A 22,201-nucleotide genomic window follows, 5' to 3' on the forward strand; every position below is an offset into this window, starting at 1 on the left:
ACTTTAACATCTAGATTTTGAACTGTAAAATAGGAGGTCGGCATGAACAATAGTGAAAAAGGGATGTTCGGCAAAGACATATTCTAAACTCGCTGAACTTGACAACTAGCAATTGTGGACAGGGATTCCGAACCTCCGAGAATGGACAGCGCTTTCATCTGCATAGAGTCGTCTGCGGCATGTGACTTTTTAATAGGCCCTCAGTCAACAGCTTCATCAGCACTTTATCGAGAGCTGATGCATCATGTCGAAAAAATAACATCTGGCTCCTCTGCCTGTCTACCTCTCTCTCTCAGCATGCAGCCCCCAGGCAACCAAAATGACTGATTGTTAGCACACTAGTCTGATGTCAAGGGCAATGGAAGAGACCATGCCACATGAATACCAAAACAAAAAATCATCATCCTTAAGTGTACATTTAAGCAGAACAAGTGTGGTTGAAGCACTAACATCCATCCAGCAATTTTCTACATTGCTTGCCCTCATTAGAGGTCACACGCTGACCTGTCCAATGCATTGGGGGGGACCCAAATATTGTGACCCTAGAAACAACTTTCGGCATGATAGGCTGTTGCACATTAGATTCCATCAATCAAACAATATCACACCAGTATTTCTTTATAGTTTTAATGTCTGAGTGATGAACAACCCAATACTAGCATTTCTTGGCCCAAAAGAACTATGATTGTAGTTGTGCTACTTAATCAATGATTCACAGCAGTGTTGGCCAAAACAGCACTTGAGACCAACTCAAAACATAGGCCCCTTTAGTTCTGTTCACTTGCTTGTACTCTTGAACCTAAAGAGCTGTAACTAGTTTTGATATTGAACTTGACTATTCTAGTTCTCGAAAGTATAATTGTTGCAGTAATTCATTGTCTGGACCATTCAAATTATTTGTAAATTTGACTTGACTTGGCTTTATAAGTTTAGTTTGGTGAGAACAATAGATTGTGGGTTTTTTGTTTGTTTGTTTGTTTGTTTGTTTTTAAGACAGAAATATACACCCATGGTGTTGGTCTGGATGAGATGCTTCAAGTGTTAGCAAGAAGGAAATGGCCCCTTCCACAGGTGCACGTCTGATAAGACGGCACTTTTTTTTTCCAGCCGCTTTTGTTGCTACTCTATTCCAGGCGGCAACTACGCCAAATGGAAAGCTGAGTAAAATAATTATTTGTCTTTCCTTCATATTTCTTCATACTCTCTTTCCAATGTGGTAGTTTAACCAAGTGACACTTCAGGTGAAGCTGCCATCGTTGTGTTTGGCCATTGTGCAAGAGTGGTGTGTGTGTGTGGGGGGGGGGGGAGGTGCTAATGCACTGCATTGGCTACTAGCCACTGGCTACTTGTTCACTAACCAGCCTGTTTCGATCGAAAAGTGAGTATTTCTGTTGCATTATTGTGGGCTACAGGCAAACGAATGCCCATTCTTGTTGTTAAATGATGGGGCATCATGTGAAGCCAACTGTGACAGAAACAAAACATATTTTTTGCACCTGCCAATGCTAGTAAGCGTAGCTATATTTCAATATACAATTACTATACAAAGAATTTACTGTTGGGGTTTTCCCAGATCTAAAAAAAGCTTTTGACACAATAGATCACAGTATATTATTGAAAAAAAATAGAAAGATACGGCATTAGAGGTGCCATAGTAGTTTTTTAGAAAACAGATATCAGTACGTGCAACTCATCAATAAAAAAACGAATCAACTGAAAATCACTCACGGAGTTCCTCAGGGGTCAGTTCTTGGTCCAAAACTATTCATCTTATATATAAATGATATCTGCAAGGTCTCAAAACAATTTAAATGTGTCCTATTTGCTGATGATACAACTTTTTACTGTTCTGGAATAAATCTGAAACAGCTCCTGACAACCGTAGAAAACGAATTAAACAAATTAAAAAACTGGTTCGACAGAAATAAATTGGCACTTAACCGTTTCTCGGATTAGTAATAGACTCAAAACTATGTTGGAAACCACATATCGATAACGTAAAAATAAAAATAGCTAAGACGTAGGGATCCTCTACAAAACCAACGAAGTGCTAAATAAGAAATCTTTGTACACATTACACACTTCATTATTATTACCATATATGACCTACTGTGTGGAAATATGGGGAAATGCCTGCAAAACAAACACACTCCCTATTCTCAAACAAATAGATCAAAATATACCCAACCCACAAATCCACTATTTATCAAATTAAATATGATGAAATTTTATGACCTGGTTGACTTTAAAATCGCCCAATTAATTTAAAAGCACACAATAACATGCTCTGCCAAAACATTCAGAAGTTTTTCGAAATTCGAGAATGCAACTATGATTTAAGAGGTACCAACTTATTAAAAAAAATCAAAACAAGAACAAACATCAAGCAAAGAAGTGTATATAGCAAAGGTGTTAATCTGTGGAATAATCTCGAAACGGACCTGAAAATGAGTAAATAGCTTGCTGAGTTCAAAAACAAATTAAAAAAAATAGTACAAACAACCTACATCAATCAGAGTTAAAATGATAAATTCTAAACATTAAATATAATGACAAATCAGAACTAAGTTGACGAATAGAGAAAGGTATGGAAATATCCATTATTAATACAAGAGAAAATGGACACAAGAGTGCCAGGATGTGGTTGTATATAATCCCGATACAAACCAAAAATTGTAAAAATATCACGGTTAAGGGAAAAGTATGAGCCTTAATGGAGACTTCTTTCTTCTTACTTTTTTCTTTTCTGATTGATATAAAAATGATTTAGTAGATATAAACACATAACGGAGTAGGACTAGATAAGTTTTTTACTTCTTCTTACTCCCTTGAACATAATAAGTGTGTTGAATGAAGACTGATGTCTTTCTTTTTACTTTTTTATCTACCTTATTTTCTGTCAAATTATTACTGTATTTGTTTTATGTTCAATAAACAAACTCGCAACTCGCATATACAGGCTATCCATAAAGTCTCTTTACCGTTTCAAAAATTTATTAAAAAATGCAATTGATTCGATATTTTATTCAGATTTGTTCTATTGTATTCAGCGTTTATTAAAGTTTTTTTTAAACCTCTTTTAATACACTTCTACATGGGCACCATTAGTTGCCCGAAGCACATCAAGACAGTCCTCGATTTCTTGCCATGTTTGCTGTAGCGTAGCCTCATCGATTGTGGCAATGGCATCACTCATCCTTTGGTTTATATGTCAGTAATGTCCCTTATCTTTGTTCGAAGCACAATATCTTTAACATAGCCCCATAGAAAGAAGTCCAGGGGAGTGATATCTGGTGAACGTGGAAAGAACATTAATTTCTGCAAATGTTTACCTTGACCTTTTAACTGAATATGTGGCACTACAACTGAATCAACTTCAACCAACCATCATTTTTCAGCAAGACTGTGTAACACCATATTGGGGGCTGCATGTTCGTGGGTTCCTCAATCAAACATTTCCAGACTGGTGGATTGGAAGGGATGGGCCAATTCCTTGGCTGCCACGTTGACCAGGTAGGTAGCAATGGATGACCGATGCCACAATTGATGAGGCTACGCTACAGCGAACATGGCAAGAAATCGAGTACTGTCTTGATGTGTAGAAGTGTAGTAAAAGAGGTAAAAAAAACCCCTTTAATAAACGCTGAATACAATACAACAAATCTGAATAAAATATTGAATCAATTGCATTTTTAATACATTTTTAAAATGGTAAAGAGACTTTATGGACACCCTGTAGAATGGAGTTTTTCTGTTTCCGTCTACCGTGACTTACACATGAAGAAATGTATGTTTTTGGTGTTGGATAAAAGGGACAACACTGCCTGCTATTTTAGCACAACGTAGAGTGTGCGTTTGTGCATGCAGAAGCTGGGGGACACGCATGTTCAACATTGTGTTGCGTGTGCCATTGTCCACAAACTTTTTCGTGCTCACCAAATGGTGGTGATGCTGAGATTGCAGAAATCTGGTCAGCTTGGATGATTTGTAACTTGTGCCAGCAGGCTGAACAGATGTAGACAAAGTGACTCATTCTTCTTTCTTGTGTTTTGTTTATGTACATGTAATTTTTAAGTAACAGTGAAGTGTAAATATGCAGTATAATTACTTTTTTAAATCTATTTTGTAACCAAAAAAATAAAATAAATGTGTACTCTACCAAAAATAGCATGACCGAGAGAGGTGTACACAACTGGCGCCTGAGAAAAAAAAACAAAAAACATCCATAGATATGAGGAGGTAGATACGATGCTTCTTTTGACTTGTGTAATAAAAGCAACGCTTAGCTAATTTTTCATTCATTTTAATGGGTCAGTCACCTTTGCTAACATGGCCGCAACAAATGTACTTGGACTGCTTTGATGGAAAAGTTGCCCCTGCCATCATCGGAACCACATTGGTGCGCTTCTTAGCGTGCTTTAGTCCAGGGGTCGCCAACCTTTTTGAGAGTGAGAGCTACTTCATGTGTACTGATTGTGTGAAAGGCTACCAAATTGATACACACCTGAAATAACATCTGTACAAATTGCATTTAATAATATTAGAATGTTATTTTTCATACTTAATGATTAATTTACATTTTCAGGCTCTGATCATCTTAAATATTGTCTCACAATACTGCCAGTGTTTGCATTTTTAATTCATAATTTCTACTAGCAAATCACAATTCTAGCACTGGTGTGATAATGGAGCGGTCCTCACGGGCTACCTGATGCCCCGGGGCACCCCGTTAGAGACCCCTGCTTTCGTCTATTCTAATGTTTAGCTTTGACAAGAGAACAGCATAACCTTGAAACACGTGACCAGTCTCAGACTTCAGGAATGGGTCATTTCATGCCAAATCACCCAGTGGGAAGGTAGCAAATTTTGCAAATCAATATAATGGCGTTAAAATGGTGACTGAATAATTTGGGGGCTAAATGGACACGACTTTCCACAAACCCGCAAATGCACACAAGCACAAACACATTCAGGTGGGACCGGAAGCAGTGAACAAGACAGCAAAACAAAGGAACTTTTTGGCACATGATATCTTGAAATGCTTGGGATTGAATATAACATGTAATTCAATTATTTACTGAAGTAGAAAGCAAAAGCTTGTCTTCCGTATTGCACATGTACTTGTCTGATGATTGCAACTTCATTCAATAAAGTGCAAAATACATTTGACGTTAAATTGTGAAGAGGTTTTAAAATATGGAAAGGTCGAAGATTGTCCCTCTTTTATATTGAAATGAAGGAAAACTGGGTAAGGGTTTACCTGGATGCATCAAAGCTGTCGTAGGATCCCACAGTGTAGTGTCTGAACAGTTTCCGTCTGTCAGCACGGTCCGCGCGGGAATCTGGCACAACACAACAATGAGATCAGTGTTAATATCCCGTCATTGGCAGTACATGAAGATGAGGTACTTCAGACAGCTTTTCAGGCAATCCAATGAAATGCACACACACAGAAACACACATTTGTCTCAGTAACTATAGAAAACACATCACATCTTCATCAGTTTTTCATAAATTGATGCAGAATTGCAAAACACCGTTGCCGTATGTTGACTCATTCATGAACAGAGTTGTTCAATTCTTACACAGCGTTGCATACTCTTTACTCTGAGCACACTGGACCCAACCTCAAAATACAGCTGCGGAATTACAACATTTAGGGACACACACATTAATTTGATTTGCAAATGAAATCTTCATCCCACTCGTTTTCATTACATGACGGATAAATGGGTTGAAAGCGTGAAGCAGAAGTTCGTTACAACAAAGACATATTCAAGAGTAGGAATGAATTTAATTTTTTTTTTGAAAAAAGAAACTCAACCAATGTACTGGTTGCACTGCTGCGAGTAGATGAAAATTGTAGTTGCGCCGTCCCAAACTTTAGGGGCAAAATACAACCATTTTGGGGCAGGTTGGAGCATTGCTTTCCCACTGGGGTATAATTTGGAATGGTTAAGGTCATCTCTTTTGTGGGTGTGTAGAGGAATTGTGTGTGTGTGTTGGACTTAACTGCAGCATTTGATACAGTGGATCACAGTATTCTGCTGACTCGTTTGCAGCACTTGGTGGGCATTGGCGGCAGTGCTCTTGAGTGGTTTAGGTCCTATATAGCTGACAGAACCTTTTGTGTCAGCCTTGGCTGCTCTGAGTCACGCACTGCTCCCCTGTCATGTGGTGTTCCACAGGGCTCAATTCTGGGGCCTCTGCTGTTCTCGCTGTATCTGCTCCCATTGGGTTCCATCTTAAGGAAACATGGTATTCCCTTCCACTACAGTGCAGATGACTGCCAGATCTATGTCCCACTGAGCAAGAAAGACACCTTCTCATTAAGGCCACTCCTATTCTGTCTGGAAGAAATCAAAACCTGGATGGCACAGAATTTCTTGAAATTCAACGAAAAGAAGACAGAGGTGATATTGTTCGGTCCCAGTGGCCCTTGTACATTCCATCCTGTAGACTTGGGCCCCCTGTCTCCTTATCTAAAGTCAACAGTCTCAAACTTGGGCCTTAAACTGCACAATGATTTCAAACTCGATCGGCAAATTGGTGCCGTTGTTAAATCCAGCTTCTTTCACCTTAGACAGCTGGCAAAAATAAAACCTCTCCTCTCACATGAACACTTTGGAACAGTAATTCATGCCTTTGTCACATCCCGGCTCGATTACTGCCTTCAGCTGGTCCAGAATGCCGCTAAGAGGGAGCACATAACTGCTACTCTGGCATCCCTTCACTGGCTCCTCATTCATTTTAGAGTTATTTTCAAGATCCTCCTCTTTGTTTTCAAATCTCTGAATAATCTCGCGCCACCTTACCTCTCTGAGCTCATCCGCCGCTACACACCTGCCCGGCGCCTCAGGTCTGTGGACCAGACTTTGTTAGAAGTACCAAGAACTAAACTGAGGCTCAGAGGGGATCGAGCCTTTTCTGTTGCTGGTCCCTCTCTTTGGAATGACCTCCCACTGAACATTCGGCAAGCCTCCTCGCTGCCCATCTTCAAAGCCCTCCTCAAAACTCACTTGTATTCTTTGGCATTCGACTCAGCGTGACTTAGATTTGTTCTTGGTTTTACTGTTTGGTGCTTTTTACCGCCTTTATTACCGATTTGTCTTACTGTTTATTGTGCATGTTAAATTGCTCCATGTACATCACTTTGTATGCAGCGATGGTTGTTTGAAAGTGCTCTATAAATACTGTTGACTTGAATTGACTTGACTTGTTAATGATAAAGAACAACTTTTTAAAGCACAAAGGTGGCTTTTTTGAAGAAAAAAAAAACAAAAACAAGGGGGCTAAATGAGTACTCAGCTCTCCACTTGTCAAGTATCATTAATATTTACTCTGCTTTTAGCCTTTCAAAGGAGGCCGTCTTTTGCTTCCTGACACTAAAACCTGTCCATCTGTCTTTCCATCCATACTAAACTCTTCTTGTCTTTGTTGTTCGGAAAGTGGCCACATGATGCCAAATAATTTGCTTACTAAGACGCATGTCACAGTCGGTAATTTTTGGGACTCTTCCGAAGAGTCATATTAACATTTCAGGTGATGATAGTCATCGGTCAAATAGCATTTAAATGGGTTTTTAAAAATCATAGCAACAATGTAAGATGAAAAAGTTGAAAATAAAATACTTGGACAACTGCTTTAGTAATCCAAATCTCAGTATTGAGAACAGAAATATGACAAGCATTGTAACATTTTTGAATGTTTGCATCATTCACATAACCAAGATCTCTACAATCCCTTTAATGACTTTGCCATTGAAGCCGATGCAAAAATAAATAAATAAATAAATAAATGGAGGGTGTGTAAAATGATTACATATTAGCGATTCCAGACAGCAGCAACTTCAAAATTAACAAATCTAGAATGGAATAAAATTCTATTCTAGATTTGTCATTTCAGCGTAATTTTTCCTTGTCTTAATGCGCCATCTTTTACTTCGCATAGACACTCAGACCAGCTGTCACACTTTCACAGAAACGGCATTCCCCCTGATCCGGCTTACATCTTGTCATCTTTGCAGGAACATTTTCTTCTCCCCCTATCTCTGTGCCCACAGTGTCACATTGAAGGAGGGAGGGTGCAGCTGGAAGAAGATGATCAAGCAACAGCACAACAGCAATTTGGGAAAAAAAAAAGAAGCGAGGAGTGGTACAATCTAAGAATAGAAGAATGAAACACCTACAGTGTACATGCACACACGCACACACATGAACACAAACAGTTGTAACTCATGTAGGGACTGGAAAATTACAAATTACGAGGTTTCCCCCTCAACATTTCCCATTTTGCACTCAACAGTATCTTGAGTACCCCCAACCTATCAATTACCTTCCAAAAGGCAATATAAATTGGGTTAGGTGGTGACATGATCATCCAGCTTCGGCATCCCAGTGTGGAGTTTGCATGTTCTCCTGCGTGGGTTTTCTCCGGGTGCTCCGGTTTCCTCCCACATTACAAAAACATGCATGGCAGGCTGATTGAACACTCTAAATTGTCCCTAAGCGTGAGTGTGAGCGTGAATGGTTGTTCGTCTCTGCGTGCCCTGCGATTGGCTGGCAACCGGTTCACAGTGTCCCCCACCTACTGCCCGAAGACAACTGTGATAGGCTCCAGCAACCCCTGCGACCTCTGTGAGGATAAAGCGAATCCATGGACTACAATGTTTGCATATGATGTGGTGAGTGTAGGCAACAGATGGAAGCAAACCTAGAAATGGCATTGGGAGACCTGGAATGAAGGCCGGTCGAAGCAAGACCAAATACACACTTTGACACTTTGACAATGAAAGGGAGGTCAGTGGAATGGTGACGTTACAAGTAGTCGAGACGGAGAAGGTGCAGCACTTAAGGTACTCAGGATCTACCGATCAGAGCAATGGAGGTGTGGGGGAGAGGTGAAGAACAGCTTAAGGCTGCATGGAACAGGTGGGGGAAAGGGTTCAGGGTGACCTGAGACAGAAGGGCAACCTGGAAGATTTACAGAAAGAAAACAATGTTATGTATAATTTGGGGACAATGGCAATGACCAGAGGATAGGTGACGGAGTTGGAGGTGGCATATTTTGAGTTGCTGAGATTGTATTTGGTTGTGATGAGGATGGACAAGATCATGAATGAACTCGTCAGAAGGACAGAACAGATCGGAAGGTTGGGAGATAACGTTAGAGAGAACAGATTAAGATAGTTGTTGTTCAGAGGAGAGACAGTGGACAGATATACTGTATCTGTTTAGAATGCTGGAAATTGGAGCCACCGTGTAAGAAAGGAAGAGGAAGATAAAAGAAATGAATGGATGCGGTGAGGGAAGCTTTAGCACAGGGGTGTTAAACTAATTTTTGTTGCGAGCCACATTGTAGTTACGGTTTCCCTTGGAGGGCCGTTATGAATTTTAGGAAACCATATAAATGTTTAATCAGCTCCACATATTACAGACACAGCTCACAACAAATTGATGGATAACTAGTTTTAAGATCAGAATTCAAGAATAATGACTGTAATTGTGAATTCCATATGACAATTTGAAATTTTGGTTCAGACTTTAGCAAGCATCATGGAACTTGACATGCTTGATTTGCTTTCGCGGGCCACATAAAATTATGTGGAGGGGTCAGATCTGGCCCCCGGGCCTTGGGTTTGACACTGTTGCTTTAGCAGATAGAGATACTGTGACATGAAAGTGATATTAAGCACAAGAAGTCAGTGGGAGCAGTTTAATAACCCGACTCAGTTGGTAATTATTTTGACATTTTTTTTTAGTCCCCCGAACAATCAGCACATGCGCATGCATGTCTCAGCCATGGTTTTAACTGAGGCTACATGCCTGGGAGTCACCATGCTCTGACACTACCCTTGGACGTTCCATGTTCGCAAGCTGAGCTTCGGGCACTTTGGGTAGGACACAACATTAGACGAGCTCCTCGTGCCAAAGGCCTTCAGTCAAACTGTAAAATAGGCCACCCAGAGGAAGGCAAAGAACCAGAGAGAGCAGAACAATTTGCTTCCCATCTGCCTCTATCATTGGTGACACGCGAGCTTAGGAAATAGATGAAATCCGAATAAGACCGGACAACACTGTGCTGTATGATTATGCCATTCATCAGTCAGAGAGCATAATACAAAGAGATGGAAAAAAATTCATAGAAGTCGAAAAAAATTCAAGACATTTACTCACTGGAGTCAGTCTATACAGGGCAATATTTAGAAGCGCATGAACTAGGATGCATTGTGATGCTGATGGAAGACCTAGTGTGGTGTGATACATTCAATAACTAGCCCCAAGAGGAAATCAAACCGCATTTGAGTTTGCGTGGTAATGCAACACTTGGCTTTGAACTCCACAGCTTCGGGAGACACAAAGGCTGAGACACATGACATTTATGTGTTTGAGAAAAAAATAGCCACTTGCTATTTTGCATGGCCTTGGAAACTTTAGCATCCTGTATTGACCTTGCCGCCATGCTTCGCACAGAACTACATGCGGCAGCCATGCCCTATACCAGGGGTGCCCAACCCACGGCTCGCGAGCCCATGCGGCTCTTTGGCTGGTTCAATGCGGATCCCGAGCTTTCACATGACAAGCGTCGAAAACGACTCAGCGGTGGCGCTGCCATTCAAACATCGGCGCTAAATACACAGAACTAACTACGTCAGCCTATCGTCAATCACGTTACTTGATTGACATACAGGGCAACTAATCAGATGACAACTAAATCACCGGATTCAGATGCTTGCATATGCGCATTCGGGTCGATGACGGGAGGTTCGTCGCTTCGAAAGTCGATCTTCGGTGAAATATGTAGCAAGCTGAGCCAAGTAGTAAGTAACTACTGCAGATCGTGTGCGTGTGTGCGCGCGCGTGTGTGTATGTGCGCGATGTGGCTCTTTGCAGCAACACAGTGGGTATAAGTCTCTGACTGGTTGGCCACCCCTGCCCTATATTATAAATCAATGTCCCCCCCCCCCCCCCCCCCCCACCGCCCTCCCGACCCACCCAAGAGTCTTCCTCTGGTAATTTAACTTACAGCTCCTCTCCTCAGTGGCCTTGGCCAGGATCTCCTCCACACAGTCGGCTGGGAACCAGCCCACCTTGCCACGGGCGCTGCCCTCCCAGTAGCCACCTTCCCCGATGCTCAGAACTGGCACGCGGGAAAAGGAAAGAGGAGGTGAAAAAGGACATAAGTCTCATGTACGTGAAAACTAAAAAAACTCTCGTGAACATGAAAACTCCTGCTACACATACGTACGGAAGAGGATTATCCTCCTCCGTATACACAAGACTTGCTTATGGCAAAACATTTTCGGGCCAAATATGGTATATAGAGGTAGACCGTTTCAAGACAAGTACCTGACCATATTCCAGACACATGACATGATGTACCAGAAAAAGCACACTGGATATATTTGTATGAGAAACTAGACAACATTTACATTAGGTTCGGACTATTGCAGGAGGAAATTCTGAAAATGATGCAATGCAAAACTCTAAATCGATCACCGTGACTGTGTATTAAAGGTAAGACCTTACCTTTGACTCGATCATTCTTATAGAGGTTGATCTCTCCTTCGGCCTGGGGAGTGTAAGGACGAACCACCACAAAGTGTCGCCCTGGGACAGCGCTGTACAGCTTCCTCCTGCTGCCTAAGGCTTCGCCATGACTGCTGGGACTGACAAAAAAAGACGCACTATTACTGGAGCGTAACATCCAGATACAGTCATTTGATGGCCACGTTTGTTAAGACTTCAGTAGACCCACCCTGATCATATGCACGTTTTATTTCACCTTGGTGTTCAATTTTTGTGCTGATTAAAATCCTGCAAGGGGAAATTCAACAGACACTGCGACTTATCTGTGTCGTACACTTCAGAGAGAACCAGATCACACATGCGACTGAGATGACAGAGTGAAGTGGGTGCATAAACAGTGTTTGAGCTGATCAAGGGCACCTCAACGGTAGGATGGGAACAAGCTTGGATCTTTTGCTATTTTACCTTGAGTCCACAGCGGGACTTAAACGTGACCCTCCAGGTCAAGTTCTTTCAGATAAGCAAATGCGGCCCACTCACAAATCCATTTTGAACAAATTCCAGTCAAGTCAGACTCAGAATCATCTTGTTAAAAGTGAGAACCACTCTTCCATTTTCTGTCCTATATGGTTTGTACAGTACATCCTAATTGTGCAAAATTTGAAAAAAAAAAAAACAACAACAACAACATTGCAACACCTTCAAAAGTGCTTTCTAACCAAATAAATACTGCATCTCTGCAGATGGGGCACTCAAAATGTACATACACTGTACATAAACTATTTTAACATATTAGTTTGAGTTAACCCACTGATGCAACGATTTCTTGGCAGGAAATTGATTCATTAATCTCAACTCACAGGATTTCTCTGTGACTCAAGACCAAAAATCACTTTGGGAAATTAAGCCCAAAAAACTACATAAATAAATTCAAACCCTGAACCAGTTAACAGTGAGGCACATGTGCTAACCACGAGGTTACTTTGCTGCTGCTGCTAAAAACATGTGATTTCATGTTTTATACTGATCAGGTTTAAAGACAGCAGAATCTCAAGTGCTTCTTTGTCAAGTCACTGGAGTAGAGAAAAGATAACTAACAGCATTACAGTGTTAGTTGCCGGACTACACGTGATATTGTAGCGCCACTTACTGGTCAATCTTCACACTTCCACAACAAATACAACATCAATGAATTGGATTTACTTAGTCCTAAATATATTCGAACCCCTTGGATATTAAAGCAAATAAGTAATAACACGACAGACTTTTTGAAGACCCCCGCCCCCCACCCTCAGCTATAAATCAAGATTCCGTTTCTATAATTGACATTGAATGTATGGAACAATCAATGGGTTCTGTTTAGCATAAGTTATGTCAGCATAAAGAAATTATATATATATATATATATATATATATATATCAAGCAAAAAATGTTTTTATGAGAATGACATCCAGTTTTTAAGAATCACATGGACTCAAATGGGCAGGGAAGTGCAAACTACAGAAGTGTGAAGAGGAAATGAAGAGAAGGAGCGATGGATTGAGATAAAGGGATTTTTTTTTTTAAGTGGGTCACCTTGTCCTGTAGACTGCACTCCTCGTCAAACCTTCATGGGCCTTTGGAGAGTTAACCCAGTTCAAAACCGAGCGTGCATGTGACTGCTTGCACACTTTCGAAAGGAAAGTCATGAACTGCAGGCAGAACAGCAACTGTGTATCCCGAGCAATGAGAAATTCCATAAAAAGGCAAATTACTTCCGTGACATGTAACACTTCGCTGATTTGATTGACGAGTGGGATCTTGTGTCAATACGACACAATTCCTCTTCTCCTTTTCATTTTGTAACTATAGATTCTCTCTGTGTTTCACCAAGCATTGCAGAATCAAGGCACTTAATTGACATCAGAAAAATCGTATGGCGCATGATCAAATTAAAATGTTTCTAAAAGTATGAATCATAAAATAATGTTTCATTGAACTAAAAGCTGAAACACTCGCAGAAGGCCTTGACTTATTTAGTTATGTGAAAGGCAACAGGTAGATAGATACACAGGCTTTTTTGTACCTCCTTTAGCTGTCTAATGGAAGAGCATTTAATTTGTACTGCCTGCCAATATATGTCGCTTGCATCAATAGATGAACAAAGATATATTTGTAATTAATACCTCACCTCCCAAAAAATTATTTTTCTTCTTCTTAAAAAATGCTAATTAAATAGGGCTGGGAGTTGAGGCTTTGACTCAATAAAGAAAATACTCCAAAGCCCAAAATATTAATAAAACATATATTTTAAAATATTGAACCCCACCCTCCAACAATCTATAGGTACCAGCCCAGAAATACCCCATCCATTTAAGAAAATGAACAGATTTTCCCCAAATTCCTGATAGCCACTCTGCCAGCTGCATACCATTTAACATTACACAGGCACTTTGCTAACACGTTCCATCTCTTTTGCAGTGCATTAATACAACAGCAAATAATCAAAAATGGCAATTAAGCAAACAATCCTTTTGCTACAAAACACTATGTGAGAATAGACTTGCAAGAAACATAAGCAGATCAAAATTACTGTTATAAGCATTGAATAAGCCACGAGTATCACATTTCATTTGCTGCAGACTGGTACAGCTACTGCCATTCAAATTCGGAACGTTCCTGTGAGAGACCGACATTAGCTTATACACAGTTCATGACAAAGAAGGAAAATATCTGATGCTCCTGAAGGAAGAAACTAAAGATGCAGCAGCTTAGCCAAAGACTTATGCGTGTATGTAGTATCCTTATGTGAAGGTATCACAATACAATCAGAATCTAATACATTCCTTTGGGAATAAATACCAGCTATTGTCTTTTAGAATGTGATCGAGCCAGGATAACATAATCTCAATAATTGGTATTATGTACATTTTCAAAGTCAGTGATAAAATTTTAAAACACATTGGGGATTTTCATTCTGCACACCTTTGACATGTAGATAACCAGTGCTATAAGTAGGCCGCTCACAGCTGTATGGAGTACCAGCACTTCTGAATTTTGTCCTCGAGCATCCTGAGACGTTTGACGGCGTACCGGGAGCGACTCATGAGCTCACAGTACCTTCTCTCTCGATCTATTTTTAATAATAATAATAATAATAATACATGACATTTGTAAGCGCCTTTCACAACACTCAAGGACACTGACTTTCTCCTGAACTTACAAGTTCTTCAGAATCAGAATCATCTTTATTGGCCAAGTATGTAGAACACACAAGGAATTTGTCTCCGGTATAACACGCTCCACTAGTATCATCGTAAACAACAAAATCATTGAACCATTTTAGAGTATACCAGTAGTTTTGTAGTACCATTTTGTGGTGCAAGAAGAGTGACTATGTCAGTGACTGTTTAAGGAGTTAATGGCTAGAGGGAAGAAGCTGTTTAAGTGTCTACTGGATTTGGTGCGCATGGATCTGTAGCGTCTGCCTGAGGGGAGTGGCTGAAAAAGGTGGTGGGCAGGGTGCGGGGGATCCAGGAGGATTTTCCGTGCCCTTGTCTTGATTCTTGCAGTGTGCAAGTCCTCAAGAGTGGGTAGGGCGGTGCCAACGATTTTTCTGCCGTCCTAACTGTCCGTTAAAGTCGGATTTTGTCCTTTTTTGTGGCGGCCCCAAACCAAACCGTGATGGAAGAACACAGGATTGATTCGATGACTGCCGTGTAGAACTGTCGTAGCACCTCCTGTGGCAGGCCATGCTTCCTCAGCAGCCTGAGGAAGTACATCCGCTGCCGGGCCCTTTTCAGGATGGAGATGGTGTTGACTTCCCACTTCATGTCTACAGGCCTATAGTCGTTCAGTTCCGATGTTGCCGATTTCTTGGGAACTGGGATGATGGTAGACTGTTTGAAGCAGGATGGGACCTCACACAGCTCCAGGGATCTGTTGAAGATCTGTGTGAAGACCGGAGCCAGCTGGTCAGCGCAGACTTTCAGGCAGGAGGGGGACACTTTGTCGGGCCCCAGAGCTTTCTTGATCTTTTGCTGCTTGAAGAGCCATCTCACGTCCTGTTCGTGGATCTGTAGTGGAGAAAAAGAGGGTGGGGGGGGGGGGGTAGGTAGAGTGGTTTCTGGTAGAGGTGGGTGTGTGTGGGAAATGGGGGTGTCCTTTTCAAATCGGCAGAAAAACATGTTTAGTTCATTAGAAAGACCCTTATTGTTCACTGTTTGGGGGGATGGCATTCTATAGTTAGTGATTGCTTTCAGGCCATTCCATACAGATGCAGAGTCATTAGCAGAGAACTGGTTTTTCAGCCTCTCTGCATAGCTTCTCTTTGCGATGTTAATTTCCTTTGTCAATTGGTTTCGGGCATGTTTGTACAATACCCGATCTCCACTTCTAAATGCGGCCTCTTTCTCTTTCCTGAGTTGCCTGAGTTTGGGAGTAAACCATGGCTTGTTATTGTTGAAGGAGCGGAAGGACTTCGTTGGTACACACATGTCCTCACAGAAACTGATGTATGATGTTACAGTGTCTGTGTATTCATCCAGTGTGCCCGTCGAAGTTTCAAAGACGCCCCAATCAGTGCAGTCTAAGCATTCTTGTAGAGCTAGCTTTGCTTCATCTGTCCATTTTTTCACAGTCTTAACAACCGGTTTAATACATTTGAGTTTCCGTCTGTATGTAGGTATTAAGTGGATTAAATTGTGGTCAGAAAGACCCAATGCTGCACGGGCGACCAATCGGTATGCATTTTTGATTGTTGTATAGCAGTGATCTAGAATGTTGCCTTCTCTGGTGAAACAGTCGATGTGCTGCTTATATCTGGGAAGTTCACGGTTAAGATGTGCTCTATTAAAATCGCCCAAAATGATCAGGGGTGACTCTGGGTATTTTAGTTCGAGTTTGTTTACTTGTGGCGCAATGTAAACACCGACTAGTAAAAAGGAGGTGAACTCACGTGGCGAGTAGAATGGCTTGCAGTTTAAAGACAGCGACTCCAGGTCAGGGCTGCAGTGTGCGTCGAGCTTCGTGACATCAGTGCACCATTCTTCGTTGATATAGAAGCAAATCCCACCACCTTTCGATTTCCCTGATAGCTCCGTGTTGCGGTCGGCTCGGAGAAGGCGGAAGCCGGGTAGATGGAGCGCGAGATCTGGATGGCGGTCACTAAGCCAGGTTTCAGTGAAGCAGAGCGCAGCAGAACGTGCAAATGTTTTGTTGGTCTTTGTGAGGAGAAGAAGTTCATCCATCTTGTTTGGCAGAGATCGTAGATTAGCAAGATGGATCGATGGGAGCGGGGTTCGAAATCCACGCTGCCGGAGCTTGACGAGCACGCCGGCTCGCTTCCCCCTCCTCCGGCGGCGTTTCCATGCTGCGTACAGCGCAGCCGCTCCGCTCGCGATTAGCTCCGAAAAACCTTGTGGATTTTCGTGTGCTGGTGAAAAAAGACCGAGCGTAGACTCCCCAATGCGCAGCAACTTTTCCCTCGTGTAAGTAAGCTGCTCAGGGTCGCCAAAAACAAACGAAAATGACAAAAACAGGGATAATACTAGGGAGCGTGTGACCGAGGCTGCCATACCTGTCGGCGCCTGATGACGTTCACTAATTTGCGTACTGTAAAAAATGAGTGTGTGTTTCTTCTTTTTCTTCTTTTTGAGATTTGTGACAGATATTGAACTGCCTCTTACATTGGGCAGCGGTTCTCTGCGTGCCGTGGGGGGAGTCTTTTGCAATAGATGTGACTTCCTCTGGTCAATTTCACATCATCTGCTTGCAAATCCATAGATAACTAAGTGCTTTGCGTGCGTTGACGTCTTGAAGGAGGATTCCAGTCTCCTTGTTGCTGAAGTTGGGGTCTCTTCCAGCTTCTGTTGCATGTCAAGACGTTTTAAGTGAGTCAGTTGTGCCACATTTAAAGGGATGGAAAGAAGCCACTATATTGACTGGGCACGGTTGGAGTCGGCTGTGCTGACGCTCAAAAGGCGCAGACAGCCTCTGACTAATGTCAAAATGTATCTTTAGTTATCCATAGTCCATGACTCAAATCAGTAAAAGCGGGTGGTGATGACATACGTTAATATTACAAGTAAAGAGCAGCCAGCTAGATGAGCTCTTTTGATTCATTTGTTGCTCGCGATATCTAATCAACAATAATTGCACAGAACAAGAATGGCCAGACTGTTGGTCAAATGACCAAATAAGGTATTAATTAAAATTGTATGTACATGTGTGTGTGTGTTTTCAATAATATTTATTATCTATTATACACTGGTTTAGTAATGAACATAATGATTTGCTGCTACTCACCGCTTAATCTACCTGGCAACAGTCGATCGAATAAGGAGAGTATGGCACTTATTTGATTTCCATTTATAGCACTGCAGAAAACATAACTCAATAACTTGCAAAACCGAGGCACAATATGAATGCATATATGTGAAATAACATTGCATTTTCTTAAGAGAAAAAATCCACCATTCTTATATGGAATCCGGAAAACAATGTGGGACTGCGCCACTTCTGTTTTTTTGATGCAACTAAGATTGATGTACAAGGTCAGCAGCAGAGAAACCATCAGCCATGCGTTTTAGCAATTTCCCAGGTGGCTCTGAGGTGCTAATTAGATAGTGTTGATTAAGACCAAGCGTGCATAATGTGTGCTATTATTGTACGATCACCAGAGAAAAGGAGTGAAAGGGAAAAGATGCAGAGATAAACATTGGAGAAAGGGACATGACGATAGCATAACACTGCCACACTGAAGGAGCACAGATAGAGGGAAACATTATCATCTGTAATCAGATTACCAATGTCAAGATGGTTGCAAAAGCAGACAAAATTAATTCTGCAGTCTCAGGCTGTGTAGGTGAGAAACACAACGTGTCATGAGACTTGTTTCATTGAAGGATAACAAAAATATGTGATATGTTGTCAGACTCGACCCAGATCTCACAGTTTCGGGCAGGGGGGTCAAACAAATAATTGTCGCAGGCCACATTGCAGTTACCGGATGATTGGGAAACATAAAGAATTTCTTCAACCAACTATTGTTTAAGTCACTGTAATAAGAGTTTTGGGAATAAGAAAATGCTTAAATATCTCTCTTATTTATTAAATACGTATAATTTGAAATGTTGGTATGGATTTTAGCAAGCGTCATAGAAGTTGACATGTTTGAGTTCCTTTCACGGTCCGAATAAAATGATGTGACCAGTTCTGACACCCCAGCCCTTGAGTTCGAAACCTGTGATTTTGGGGGACACGTGAAATGCACGAGTAGGCTCAATTTTCTATTGTTACCCTTACAAACAAATGTGTGTGTTGGTGGCGCAAATGCAACAGTGGAACATCTCCAGCGTTGGTGAGAGAAACACGACCTTATCAATCATGTCGGCTTCGGTCAGGGTTTATGATATTGCTCACTACCACTGAAAACGTTCTGTCGTGTTTGCTTCCTGTTGTGTAATGTAACATAAAATTGTGCTGACGTGCTTTGTTGTTAGTTGCTGAACATGAAAGGCACAACAACTCGCTCTTGTATCAATTCAAAGTAGCCCCAAATAGTGGTGGATGATTTATATTCTGCCACAAAATCCATCAAATTGGGGTCTGCAGGCCTCTCAACTTCGGTCCAAATTCCCTGTGCGGATGTCACTCGGCAGGAGTGACATCCGAGTTAGGAGTGTATTTGTTATTGGCTGACAGCAAGCGTGAAATGACGTTTGTGTTTGGCGGGCCTCAGCGTTACATTCAAAGGCAAATGTACAAATGAGGCGTACGTGCAAGTGGGAAAACCTATGTCTGTGATTTTGAGATAGTAAGCTCTCAAATGTTCGTTTCTAGATATCACTCCTTTCTTCTTTCTACATACATTCTTGCTGCTGGAGGCTGTAAATTTCCCCAGTGTGGGACGAATAAAGGATATCTTATCTTATCTTATAATGACAACTCAAAAACGGCACTTTGGGCGACTGGTTTGCACGTCGGCTTCACAATGTAGCGGTGCAGGATTCGATTACGGCTGAGGCCTTCCTGTGTGGGGTTTGCATGTTTGCCCCGTGTCTGTGTAGCTTTTCTCCGGGTACTCTGGTTTCCTCACACATTCTACAAAAACTCACGTGGTTAATAGAGCACTCGAAATTAGGTGTGAATGTGAGCGCGAATGGTTGTTCGTCTCTGTGTACCCTGTGGTTGGCTGGCGACTGGTTCAGGGTATATCCCATTTTCTGCCCAAAGACATCTGGGATAGGCCCCAGCATGCCCACGACCCTCGTGAGGATAAGGGGATTTGAAAATGGATGATGGATGATAAATCGTTTCGCCACACAGCAAGCATGACCACATAGGGCGGTCAACATAAGGACATCAGCAGGGGCAATGCCAATGCCAAAACACACACGCGCACACACACACACACACACACACACACACACACACACACACACACACACACACACACACACACACACTCACACACACACACACACTTCAAACCTATTTGGCCGTTGATTAGATTCCATCAATCAAACACCGACCTATGACCAGCACGTTGGGAAGGGTCTGTGTCTTGCGTACTATTTTAAGACCAATTTATTTTTTGCATTCTTGCCTATGTACTTCTTTAGACCTCGAAAGATAATAGTCATTTTTTCTCTGGTGTTATTAATTCCTTCAATGAACTATGCGTTATTTAACTGGAAGTGTAACACTACTACTGTGACTTTACTGTTAAATGTAACAATGTCGATCCCAAGTTTGTCCTAACATTCATCCCATATTCTTTCTCACATCTCATCAGGAAGCTGTTGCCATGACACTGCAGGGGTGACTGACAGCTGCAACAGTGCACGTGTGTGCCAGTATGAGTGTATGCTGCATGTTTGCGTGAAGCGTGGGCTCCCGCGTGTGTGTGTATTTGTGTGTGTGTGTGTGTATGCGTGCCCTGCAACTAGAAAACACCAACTGGGAGCACGGGGATGGCACAGAGAGTGTGGGTGAATGATTGATGATGAGGAGGTGCGGGTACGATGGGACGAAGGGTGAATATAAGAAAAGCGGAAGGCGTTCAAAGACAGCTGGGTGGACAAGCACGGAAGGTTCACATCCAAGTCTTTTCAATTTACTTGAAAAACAACAGAAGTTACTTTTCTTAACACTTTGGATGAAAAGGAAAGCAACCGAGTTGGAGATGGATGTTTTTCCTTTGACAGTAACGACAAGGAAAACTGATGTCACCGTTTCATTGAGGTCGTTTCCGATGTTTCAAAACTCTGAACATTGTATTACCTTTCCAAACTGTGTGGGAATTTTCTGAAAACAGTAGCTTGTCCCCCAACCAGCTGACAACATTGTTCATGTGCAATTAAAACAGGCAGATGATTTATACACAATTCATCTACCAGGAAACGTCATGTGCCCAATATTCCGCTATGATCCAGCCATTCAGCATATCTGGGTGGCAGCAGCCAAAGTCGCGATGTTCAGATCACCCTGTCCTCAATCCTATACTGCTCCTGTTCCATAAGGGTAAAACCTGAGGTGTCCCAAGGCTAGCCGTCAGACAAAGCATATCCTCGGTACTTCCAGAGGCTTACTACTGGTTGGACATGTCTGAAAGACCTCACCAGGGAAGTGTAGGGGAAGCATCTGAGCTACACTCAATGATCTCACCACTCAAGCTGGCTTCTGAACATATAGGACGTAAAAGCAAAACTAAGGCTCCTTGCTGGAAGACTGGAAGATTTTCTCTATGTATGAGGCCTGTGACGGAAACAAATGTCAGCCGCTTCCGTCTACAAACTTGTCCTTTCCCATTAAAGCCGAGGTGTCTTGACTGAACACATTTCAGCTGAAGGTGTGAATATCGCACAAGTCAAAAAAGAAAAATGCAGAGGTGAAGTAAAACCTGACTGGCTTTGAATAGCTGTTAGTTGAGACTTGAAGCCTCTGTCAACAGCCACATTACTTCGTTGACACCCCCGACGATTTTGGCGAAGCGCGCCATACACTTGAGAGTGATGTCTTGTGAGACAACCTTCCTCCTCCATTTCTCAGGCCCTTCTTTCATCACACCATGACGGTAAACTCTTCATTCTTTTCTTTTATTCAGCCATCATCAAAAGCCTACTCTCCATCCTTTATATTACTGCTGTACTTTCACACTGTCTCTGTAATATACAATGTCTCTCCCTCCCTTCTATGACTTTGTACAGAGAGTGGGTAGTGTCAGTTCTGCACAGTGCTTCCAAATGAGTCCATCTGCCAAGGAGGAGGAGGAGCGGTAGGAGGAGGCAGAGGAAGAGGGCAGTGAGCATGTGTCTTAATCGGGATTGACAGTTACATCGCTCCAAGATAAACACCCGTCACACGTTAATCCTCAGCTGATCACATTCTCTCGCTCATGCCGCAGATTGTGGACGGACACAAACAAATCAGGTGGAGGTGGCGACCCACACAAACGCGTATGCGCATCACATGCCCTCTTTATTGTTTTTCGTATAAAAGGTCATGCTGCATGTCGGCGAGCTCTGATGTGCTATGAGGACACAGCTGGAGTTCTCTTCTCACCTCTCATTTATTAAATGTATTACTTTCAACATTAGTTCAGCCAAATTACAAAAAAAAAAAAAAAAAACCTCAAGCCCAGCAACACGTTCTGATATTGTTTCAGTGATTTTATACATTTGACTGTGGC

General features: G+C 41.9%; 1 protein-coding gene across 4 annotated transcripts in view; it reads right to left on the reverse strand.

The window, feature by feature from the left end:
* Window positions 1-22,201, reverse strand: part of LOC127599696 (SH3 and multiple ankyrin repeat domains protein 2-like) — a 195,654-nt gene that overhangs the window by 75,091 nt on the left and 98,362 nt on the right. For all 4 annotated transcript variants that reach the window (XM_052063834.1, XM_052063832.1, XM_052063831.1 and 1 more), the window contains 3 exons: window positions 11,529-11,668; window positions 11,026-11,139; window positions 5,261-5,342 (listed from right to left, as the gene is read on the reverse strand). In XM_052063834.1, coding sequence (XP_051919794.1) covers window positions 5,261-5,342; window positions 11,026-11,139; window positions 11,529-11,668 — 336 coding nt within the window. The remainder of the gene's footprint in view (window positions 1-5,260; window positions 5,343-11,025; window positions 11,140-11,528; window positions 11,669-22,201) is intronic.

Source organism: Hippocampus zosterae, chromosome 4, assembly GCF_025434085.1.
Source record: "Hippocampus zosterae strain Florida chromosome 4, ASM2543408v3, whole genome shotgun sequence".
Lineage (NCBI taxonomy): Eukaryota > Metazoa > Chordata > Actinopteri > Syngnathiformes > Syngnathidae > Hippocampus > Hippocampus zosterae.